Source organism: Zootoca vivipara, chromosome 12 (genome assembly GCF_963506605.1).
Source record: "Zootoca vivipara chromosome 12, rZooViv1.1, whole genome shotgun sequence".
NCBI classification, from domain to species: Eukaryota; Metazoa; Chordata; class Lepidosauria; order Squamata; family Lacertidae; genus Zootoca; species Zootoca vivipara.
In genome coordinates this window covers 38,400,856-38,412,240 of record NC_083287.1, presented here as the reverse complement: position 1 = coordinate 38,412,240, position 11,385 = coordinate 38,400,856, and the positions used below count along the sequence as shown (strand labels likewise).

Here is an 11,385-nt window from a genome sequence, read left to right as displayed (position 1 = left end):
TGGTCAGTAGGTGGGTGGGTCACGGAGAGAAATGATATCATAACCTAATTTGGAAAAAGTGCTATAGAACAATTAATGATCACAAAAACACCTTGCAGATTAAGGCTGCAATCCATAAACTGCACATTTACTGGGAAAGTAAGCCCCACTGAACTCAGCATTGCTTATTTCTGAGTAAACATGCATAGGATCTGGCTGTATAAGTGCTTTGCAGATTAACAAATGGGGAAAACTGTTTTCATTATCCTGTCATTCACTTAATAGGTGCAGGGCAGGAAGGTTCCTCACTTTCTGACTCTCTCAAGTTTAACAGTATGATGAACAAGGCATTTCAAGCCTAATTCCTCTCCTGAAACATGAATTCAGACAGCATCCCAAAATTCCCACTCTGCAGAAGACATCTTCTACATTTCCCCATTTTCTTTTCAACTGGCTCAATGTAAAGTACAGAGCAAGATACCGATGAAGAATTATTAAAGTAGTGTTTCTGGAATGATAAATAACATTTTGCCAGTTTTCTAAGAAACATTGTCCTTGGATTCATTTTTAAACAGTGCTTGCTTTCTAAGCGCTACAGAAACAATAAATATCATTACGATTATTTACCAAGCTGTGCAACTCCCTAAGGTGATGGCGTCTGCTAGTAAAGATCATCAATGGACAAGTGCAAGAGACAGGACGTACCTCGTATAAAAACCCTGAATTGTACAGCATCAAATCATAATCAGAAATAACAGAGAGAAACAACAAGCCCACAATATAAACCACGACCAAAAAAAAAAAGAACAGCCAAATAAAATCCCCAGTGTGTTTTCTTACAGCTTCAATGAGCCTGTGGGAGCTTTGCTGTAAGTCCTAGAAATCAACCAATTTCTAGAGCAAGTTTTGCTTTTAAAATTGCACACATTCGATTTTACCTGCAGATTGCATAAATGTGTTGTGTCACATAATCATATCAAAGTTATTTGCAAACATTATACAAACTGGAATGCTTAAATATGAGACACAGAGTACATACATTTATAAGAAAAATGAGAGCAATCATATAAAAATATAATTGGGGAGGGGGGTGCATTAAGTTAGCAGTGCTATCAAGGGCAGAGATAAGGAGGGGGCTGGGTTCCAATTCTGCAATTCTATGATCCTGTGAAAGTGAAAAGCCATGCTTTTCTTTGTTTCGTTTTCGTTTCTGGAGTTGCTCCCACAGCAAACAATTTTATCTCTGCATCCATTTGCTTCGAGTCTCGGTGGTATCCTACATCTGATCCGAGGCCTTTCAGAACAACTCCATTAGATTTTATGACATTTAATGAATTCGTAACCCACATTATGCACTACAGGGCCTTTAGGAATAATTACATTTGATCTTCATTACTTTGATGTCGCCTACTTACCAACCCCACACATTATTACCAAAAAAATAAATTATTTCTAAAGGCATGTTTTCGCTCATTTGGAATGTAAACTCTTTTTGGGGGACAGGGAAGGGCCACAGTTCCTCATATTCTGGATCGCACTGATAACCCCGTTGGCACTCAACAATAAACAAACAAACAAGAGACAATTCACTTTGCCTAGTTCCTATGTAGTGAAGGTGCTCGTTGCCTGCTGAACTGATGCTCCTTTGGAATTTGAAGATCCTTGGGACCTTTCCCCCCTCCCTTTTTTTCAGCCCTTTCTCATTCAGGTGTTCGCTTCTCTTCCCAACACTCTAATAAGTCCTCTTTATTTAGGATGCGCCGCCATTTTATTTGAGCTTAAACTGGTAGCGTTCGATAAAGCTATACTTTTCTCCCCTTTGGGTAACTCTGGTGCCTCGTACTCCCAAGGGCAGATTTCCATACGCGACCTTAAAGGTTGCTGTGAGTTACTAGCTGCCGGCCTGGCAGAATCAGAGGGAAGCACATTCCCTGCTGGAGAGGAGGAGGAATTTTTTGTCTGGCCTCCCAGTTTATTGATATCTGTGGTTTGTGCTGTTGTCTTTTTGAGCAGTTCCTTGGGATCTCCAGCAGAAACGCTGGGGGCACATTGTTTATTAGCATTTTCGCCCTTTATCCCGGGAACATCCCGCTGAGCCTTCGAACTCGGCAGTTCTTCTTCTTGGGTCTCCCAAGGGCAGACTTCACATCTATCTGTGCTCTTTTGATTGGGAAGCTGATTCCCTTCCACAGTCTTGTGGGGCGTTTTGCCCTTGGCCTGGGAAGAGGGTTGCTTCTCTGATTCAGAGGAAGCAATGGAGACGTGCTTTTGAGCTTTAGAATCAGAAAGCCCAGACCCCGGGCTCTGGTCATAGATTTCCCAAGGGCAAACCTCTTCTATGTCAACTTTGCCCTTTGGCAGGGTCTTATCTGCTGCTGCTGCCTCAGGGTTTCCAGCTGCCTGACTGGACTTTTGTTGCTTCATTATCCCAGATTTATGGGGCTTCTTCGCCTCATCCGCATGGGCAGAGTTTTTCCGGTGTGAATCCTTATGCTCACTTTTATCGGCGCCCGAGTGCTTCTTGCTCCCCTCTTTGCCCTTCTGCTGAGACTTGTGGGACTTGCCGCCCTCTTCGCTTTGCATTTTCCCGGCCAGCCCCAGCGTTTTCTCCTTGGCACTGGCAATAACACTGAGCGATTTCTGCAACACTGACGTTCTGGGGTGAAGGGGTTTCTTATCTGCACTTAAATTGTGAGCGCTCACGGATTTGCAAACCAAAGGGACGTTTTCAGTGGACGTTGCTTCCGCTTTGTCTGCGGTCTTTTTCCCAGGGGCAGAATCCAGCAAGGAATTCTCGGTAGCTGTGATGACCTCCACGCTTTCTGTTGTTAAGCTGTTAGGCTCTCCGGCCGGTTCCCGGACGTGGTCGTAAGTGCTGTGAGACTTCTTCAACGAGAAGACTCGGTTCCTCAGGGATTCTTCCTTTGGTTTGATGTGTCCCCCAGAATCCGGTGGGTTCTTCTTTGTCGCAGGAGTATTCTTCGAAACCCCATGCTCCAGAAAGTCCTTTTCCTCCCGGGAGCACTGCCTGGTGACTGTCTCAGGGATCTCTGTAATTCTTCGCATGATTGAACGACCCAAGCCCTTTTTGGAGCACCTCTTCTTCTGGAGGTGTGGATTGTTGGTGATCATCTTTTTCCTCTTATAAATCTCCAGCTGGGCATACAGCTTCTTCAACTCATCCTGCAAAGCAGAGGACAATGCTTGTCAGGAATGCATATACTGAGTCAAAATAAACGTAGTGTAGCTTTTCTTAACCTGAGGGGCCTGGGGATCAGGCATCTGGGTCTTGGTTCCCTATCCCTGCAACAGAAGGAAAAACATGGACTGGTAGGGACCTAGGTGTACATTTCCCTGAGTTGAAACCTGATATAGTAGCTGAGGTTGCATGAAGATCCAATCAGATTGGGTCAAATTCAGCAAATTGCCTGCTGTTAGAGAGCATAAAAGGAGGACTGAATCCAGCCCTCTATTCTCAACTCCTCCTTCCTCAACAGATCAGCAGAATTGAATGAGCCGGGGGGGGGGGGGATGTGCACAGAGCCCTTCCCCCACTTGCCCATAGAGTTCCAGCTGGTCTGAGCTACACAAAGGCAACCAAAGAGCATTACAAAATGGCCATCATTTCAGTTACATTTCACTGAGTTTAACATATGATGATACGAGACACCCAGGTGTGAATAACCCGAAGCCATTGGAAGAATTGGAAGAATCTATTCGGGTAAGAAACTAAGCTAAGAAACTGTTAAGAAAATAAGATTTGGAATATATATATATATATATATATATATATATATATATATATATATATTCCTTTTTATTTTTTCATGTTTTTTCTTTTTTTTCTATCTGTTGTTTTGTTGTTGAGTAAAGTGTTACATTGAAGAATTAGCTGGGGGATAAGCCAAACCTCAGAGATCCTCCGCCTCTGTCCTCTCAGTGGCAGGGGGGAGGTCAAACCCAGCTTAAAATGGACCCCTTTGTTTCCCAATGCCCATGGGTATCACTGGTGGCAGAAGTGGTCTTGTGGGTGGAGGGAAAATGAAGGGACAGAGTTTATTTTGTCTGTTTTGTATGTTTTGTTTCTATAAAAAAAATCAATAAAAATTATTTAAAAAAAGAAACTAAGTTGTCCTTGTACTGGATTCTTCACTCTTAACAGTCTGCAGTGACTCTCCAGCAATCAGAGAGGCTGCTTATGTCATACTGAATTTACCATGCCAAAGATTTTATTAGGACTGAGCAGGCCATCATTTTCATCATTTATTTATTTCATCTTATTACTGAGGATTTCACACCCGGCTTTAAAAAAAAAAAAGCAACCCACAAAAACCACCCACAGAGAGAAAAATTCACAAGGTTAGCATGTACCCTAATATCATCCGGGTCCAAGCTATGCTCGCTCCAAGCTGAATTGATGCTGCTGTTCAGGTAGGAACCAGATCTTCCCATGTCGAGTTCATCTTCATAAGCCTCAGCAGCTATGTCATCTCGCGGGTTATTGCTTGAACGGGAAAACTGAAAACATATGTGAGATGTCAAAATGAATGCCCTGGTCAATATAACAAAATCAAAGAACATGCACCTGCTCTTTAGTTGGTGCTTCCATTGTGGCTGTCCTGCAGGCCTCCCCCTAAATATTCACCTTTTTTTTGCTGTTCTTTTAAAGTATGTGCATAGCCTTCATATGTGCAGAGAAACCTTATGCCCCGCTAGCTTCATATAGAACAGGGGATGGGAATCTGTGGTCCTCCAGCTGTTGCTGGACTCTAGTTTCTATTATCCCTGCTCATCATCCCCCCCAACATCATCCCTGAGCATCAGCTCTGCTGGCTGGGACTGATGGGGAGTTGGAGTCCACCAACATTTGGAGGACCACTGGTTCACCATCCCTGGTATGGAAAGATACTTACCAGGAGCAACTGCGTGATACTTTGCAGTTCTGGAGAGAAATATATCTTTAGAAGTCTGCCTAAATGTTTCTTCAAAACAGGAGATTTCTCAGGCTATTTCCTAATTCAACAAACAACAGTTGCCACCAAGTTATATTGATCTATCAGAGGGCTAAGATGCATGCTAGGTGGAAGATCTGTGATGAGCTGCCTTGAGGTATCCAAATTAGGCCAGGGCAGTGACACTGAGGGGTTGTCTCTCTCTTACACCCAGCCATGGAGCTCAGAGCAGCAATTTAGAGTGTGGAAACAGGAGAGAGGAAAGGTCGCCATTCCAATCTAATTTGGAACCCTCTGCAAAATCTAAAAAACAAACAAACCAACCCCAAACATTAAGAGATCCCATAAGAGATTTCCTGCATACTGTGCATTTGTCCCTGAGTTCTGACATGGGAAAGAGAGTAGAGAAAGAATACCTTCGGGATCAGAAGTAACCCAATGGTGACTGTCACAGTCAAGTGTGTGTGTGCAAAGAACAACATCAGCATCCAATCAGACTGAAGTCTTGAGGCAAGACTGAACCTGAAAATAGAATCCAGAGGGTTGGCAAATGCATCTTCCTCCACTTTCCTCCCCCCCCCCACATTAAATGCTAGATCCTTAATATTCCTGACGACTCTTATAGAGCAAAAACCTGAATATAACAATGCACTACGTGATTGAATTTGGCATTGCTGTCTGTCTCTCCCTCAGTACACATCCTCTGGTCCACAGGCTCCTTGTGTACACATCACAGCACCAATGCGCATGCAGGGTTCATGTGCACGAGCCCCATTGTATGTGGAAAGCCACCCCAACGTTCAATTTGCAATAAAGTGAAAACCTCTAGGTGGGAGGATTCTTGACAAAGCACCCTGTGGTGGAACCCCTCTGGCATTGATGGGGCTAACATTGGAGGACCATAGCACTACTAATACCCTCTTGCAGTGGGTGGAAGTGATCTACCCACTCATCTATCCATTGTTTATTTCCTTACACCATTATATCCTGCCTTATATTATGGGACCCACAGGGGTGTACATGCGGCTTCCAGATAGTCATCCATCCAGGGTGCTAGCCAGCTTCAGCAAAGTGGTGCTCTCATGTGCCTTCAGACCATGCACTGGAATCTAGAGTCACTTGTGGGGCATTGTGAGCAATTTAAAATGGTGGTGGCCTCCTACCTGCCTGCTACTGCTCTGTAAGCCAGAGCCTTGGAGATCTGTGACTGGAGCACCGTAGAGGGTGCAGAGCATCTGACATCGATGCCAGAGGGTGCTGGCCATTATGACACATGCCTTGGTCACATAGCCAGACCAAATTATTGCAAAGCATTCTTCAAGGGCACTTCCCTTGAAGAGTAAGCAGAATCTGTAGCTGGAGCAAAAGGCACCAGGCAAAATACTTAGCAGGCACTTATCTTTTGGATCATATCACACTAATCCTCTTTCAATTGCTCTGGCTTTCATTTTGTTTCTGAGCCCAGTTTATATTAACTTAAATGGCTTGGGACCAGGATTGCTGGAAGAACTGCTTCCTCCATCATCATCATCATCACCACCACCATCACCACCATCATTATTTAAATTTCTATACCACTCTTCACCTGAAGACCACGGGGTGGTTTACAATATACAAACACAAAAATACGTACCATAGTAACAAATGAAACCAATAGCCCTCTAAAGGTAAAGGTAAAGGGACCCCTGACCATTAGGTCCAGTCGTGATTGACTCTGGGGTTGTGGCGCTCACCTCGCGTTATTGGCCGAGGGAGCTGGCGTACAACTTCCAGGTCATGTGGCCAGCATGACAAAGCCGCTTCTGGTGAACCAGAGCAGCACACGGAAACGCCGTTTACCTTCCCGCTGTACTACTTGCACTTTGACATGCTTTCGAACTGCTAGGTTGGCAGGAGCTGGGACCGAGCAACGGGAGCTCACCCCGTCGCAGGGATTCGAACCGCCAACCTTCTGATCGGCAAGCCCTAGGCTCAGTGGTTTAACCCACAGTGCTACCCGCGTCGCTCTACACACGGTTTAAAAGGCCATAAAACCTGCCCATCAAATAGGAGCATCTGGGGAGGCCTTAATCTGTGTCCTGACACCAACAGAGGTATGGCTGGTGGGAATGTGGGCCAGTGCCTTCTCGGTGGTCCCCCGCCCCCCGTTATGGAACTCTTCCTGAGGAAGCTCAGCCTGAAGCAGGTAGGTAAGCTGCTTTTTGAAATTATTATTCTGCTAGGCTTTTGACAGATTTCCATTCTGCGTCTGTAGGGATTTTGTAAGACTGCATGACTAGGGAGCTACTTCCCTGGTTTCTTTTCAACGTTGATGCCTAGGCTTAGATTTCTATGCATGATTTCAAATGGGACTAGCAGCAAGAGGAGACTGGTCCATTAGGGCAAATGGGTCACTCCCCCGCCACCCTCAGTCTGCTCTCAGTCAATTGCCACCTGCTACCCGCCTGCCTTAATACTCACAACTAGCCCAGGGAGTACCGGTAGCTCTGACTGTTCTCTTCCTCCTCTTTAGTATCAGTTTTGCCTTTTCAGAATTCAGCAGGAGAATGAGGACAAAGCTATAAAAAGTTGGCTCTACCGGTACCTATCACAGGCTCTAGCTCCACCTACTGTTGGCCTCCCAGGATTCTGCCCTACCAATCCCAAAGGGGACAACTCTAGCTAGACATTTTCATGTCCCACTGCCTGCTGCCTGATAGTTTTCTTGGTTATTTTTAACCCTGGATTTTAAGTGTCATTTTAAAGCTTCTTGAATTAAGATTTATATTGTTGTACACAGCTTTTGGAAATAATAAATGCATAAAATGCTGTTGAGAGACCATTTCCTTTGATGCATACGGTATACTGAAAACCCTGCCTGCCTAATTAATAGATAGGAAGCTCATCTCTTCAGCCATCTAAGAGAATGTCTTTAAAGAATTCTGTGCTTTGCAGGAGGAACGCTTTCATTTGGGGGCTTTCTGATGTGCATCTTAGCCTGATGACCCATTTCAAATTGTCCCATGCTGGAAGTAAACAGTTAAGAACCAGGCTACAGCTCACTTGCCTAATTGCATGGAATATAGCAGAGATAATGAGCTCAATGTGAACCGCAACAGCCAAATAACGTGGCTCGTGAAACGCCGAGGGCACGGTCCGCACTGCATAGCAGAGATAAACGCCCCACAAGAGGAATAAAAATTCAGCTGCAAGAGAAGCAACATAGGAAATACATTAGTATTTATACATTTAAAAACTTGAAATTATCAGTTTGGATCTTGGTGTGAATATATATATATATATATATATATATATATATATATATATATATATATATATACAAATTCAACAACTGGAATTTATGCGTGTGCCAGTATGCTTTCAGATAACAGAATGGTAGGTACACCACCTAATGACCCTGCAAGCCTGCATGTGTTAGCTCCCCCATTCATTCCAATGGAGGTGAAGGTGTCAAGAACTTAATGGAATCAATGTACACTACTGTATCTGTTTTGTAAATAAGGCCGGAAAAGTTACTCATCTCAAATGAGCTCAAGATATAATAATAATAATAATAATAATAATAATAATAATAATAATAATAATAATAATTTATTATTTATACCCCGCCCATCGGGCTGGGTTTCCCCAGCCACTCTGGGCGGCTTCCAACAGAAAAATAAAACACAATAATCTATTAAACATTAAAAGCCTCCCTGAACAGGGCCGCCTTCAGATGTCTTCTAAAAGGCTGGTAGTTGTTTTCCTCTTTGACATCTGTTGGGAGGGCGTTCTACAGGGCGGGCGCCACCACCGAGAAGGCCCTCTGCCTAGTTCCCTGCAACTTGGCTTCTCGCAATGAGGGAACCACCAGAAGGCCCTCGGTGCTGGACCTCAGTGTCTGGGCAGAGTGATGGAGGTGGAGACGCTCCTTCAGGTATACTGGACCGAGGCCATTTAGGGCTTTAAAGGTCAACACCAACACTTTGAATTGTGCTCGGAAACGTACTGGGAGCCAATGTAGATCTTTCAAGACCGGTGTTATGTGGTCTCGGATCTCTCCTCCACCCCATCCCAAATGTAATGGGGAGGTAGAAAAGGGTCCCTCTGCAATGTACATCTTGTAACCCATGGTGCCCAATTGAGTTGTTAACTATCAGGCTGATCTATTCATTTCATTTAATATTCATTCATATATTTTTACTTTTCTGCTTTAAAAGCAACAGCTAACAATTAATAACAATCACCAACGGAGAGGGAGAGAGAAGTTTAAAAAGAAAACGACACCAGTGAAATTAAAATGATTTATTAAATACATTTAAAACAAGACTGAAACCCTAGCAAAATAGCTACTCATGGTAAAGACCCATTTATCACGCTGGGAAAGCCAGTCAGAACAAAAACGTCTCCAGTTATTTCCAGAAAGTGCAGATATTGGGTGCCTGCTGTATCTCGACCCAGAGGGCAGGGGCAGCCGCAAAAGCCCTGCTCTGAGTTATTACAGAGTGGGCTTCTAAGAGAAACTCCCCTGTAGACTGCAACTATCTACTGATAAGAAGCATACTTAGACTTCAGCCCAACAGGTGTATTCTGAGATGAGCTTTCATAGGCAATTTTATCACATTCATTTCATGGGTTAGTGAGGTTATTCTTCAGGGAGAAGGCAAAGGGTGTTTTTCTGTTGGCAGCTATTTTTCATTACAAATCTGTTAGCATAAAAGCGCAGTTTCCCTGGCATTGGTCATATCTTAGGTGAGCAAGCTGGTGACCTAAATATGTAGCATTTTGGAAGGAATTGGGCTTGTTGGCAGCAAGCAGTCCTTGAAGTCTAAAAGCTCCAGGCTGGAAATCCCCAAAGAATCCTTTCAAGCTGTGATCCCAAATATACTTTGCAGTCTGATCCTTTGACTCACTGGTTCAGCAAATGGAAGTGTAGCACAAACATGGCCTGCCAGCACATCACCACAGCATGGGTCCCTGCACTGCTGACTGACCCCAGGCAACCCAAGATGTTGACCCAGAACAGCAATGCTTGCTGATGCCAACATTAGACGAAGGGGCACAAAATCATTACTTCACACACACACACAAACACAAACATAGCAGATAGAGAAGTGCAGGATGATTAATCTGGAAAAGACTGAGTTAATGCACCATCTTCAAGGTCTCTCCCCCCCCCCAATCATGCAGTCAGCCTACCTATGCAGGATCTGACAGAACACGGAGATGTGTTAAAAGACAATCACAGCTGATAAGCAGATATTTTTGCAAACACTTCTTTATGTACTTTGGCCTGGGACAAAGTTAATTAGTGGCATCTGATCAGTGCTATTTTTATGGAAAAATAGGTGCCAGAACTCACCAAGAACTACTTCTCCCTTGAATGGCAATGGCGCAGACCTGAGAGGTGAGGTCTGGCTGGGGGAAAAAGCCCTGGATCTAATGGATCTTGCTGCAGCCAGAATTTTGCTGAGAAAAAATACTTGCATCTTCTCCTCCTGCTCACAGATCAGAAACTAGTCAGGCTAATCACAGATTTGTAGAGTTGGAAAGGGGCCACTGACATCCTCTAGTCCACCTCCATGCAATGCAGGAATCTTTCACTCAACATGAAATATAAGGAGCAAAAGATGTCTAAAGGCTAAAGGACACCAATCAATTTTCTTGTTTTTTGAAACAGGTGAATTGGGGCCATGCAAAGTGGAAAGTGAGCCCATGCTACAAATCTGTTCTGGACCCAGAGAAATAATACTTGGGAATTCAACCTACTTTTGATTTCCTGCATAACAAATTTTAGCTTGTCACACATGGAGTCTGTTGTCAAAAACTGTTACATGGCAGAACAGACAAGATACTGGCAGCATTTAAGTTTTAGCCTCATGAATAATCTCTCCAAAAGGTGAGGATTAGGATGTTGAGTTCAGCATTTTGTTTTCATCATTGTTCAAAATAAGAATCTGGTTTGATAGTGAATAAATGTTTGTCTGTCCTGAACCACAGGAGAGTTTGTGTGCTGTTTTAACCATGAGGTTACCCAAGACAATATATGTGGCAATTACCGGTATTATGCCACTGATTTTGTTTTTCCACTTGTTCTTCTCTTTTTATTTCCTCCCTTTTTATTTCACCCTCTTTCTGCCTTTCTTCATGTCTCTCATAGCAGATGTCCAGGCCTCCTATGTGACGCCCACACCACACTTTGAGAACAACGACTTCAGGGCAATCTTGCAGTAAAAGCAGCCAAACAAAAAATATAACCATTTTTCAAAATTAAAAAACAGAGTTTACCCCTCATGTTCTCTCTTCTTTATATGCAAATCATACTGGAGAAAATACCAGTATCTCCTCTTGAGGTCTAGGAGGTAGGGCTTCTACTAGCATGAGGAAAAAAGAAAACTTCTGTTGTAAACATGCACCTATTCAAGAATCCTTGGGCAAATTAAGCTGTCTGTCTGTCTGTCTGTCTTGCCTTTGA

The 11,385-nt window shown here is 43.7% G+C and overlaps 1 protein-coding gene across 1 annotated transcript in view; it reads right to left on the bottom strand.

Moving 5' to 3' along the window:
- Positions 1-802: 802 nt before the first annotated feature.
- GPR158 (G protein-coupled receptor 158) overlaps positions 803-11,385 on the bottom strand; it is a 127,017-nt gene continuing 116,434 nt past the window's right edge. Inside the window, exons 8-11 of the mRNA XM_035129637.2 lie at positions 7,978-8,116; positions 5,348-5,453; positions 4,351-4,497; positions 803-3,162 (exon numbers count right to left, since the gene is read on the bottom strand). Of these exons, the coding sequence (XP_034985528.2) occupies positions 1,726-3,162; positions 4,351-4,497; positions 5,348-5,453; positions 7,978-8,116 (1,829 nt within the window). The 3' untranslated portion in view covers positions 803-1,725. The remainder of the gene's footprint in view (positions 3,163-4,350; positions 4,498-5,347; positions 5,454-7,977; positions 8,117-11,385) is intronic.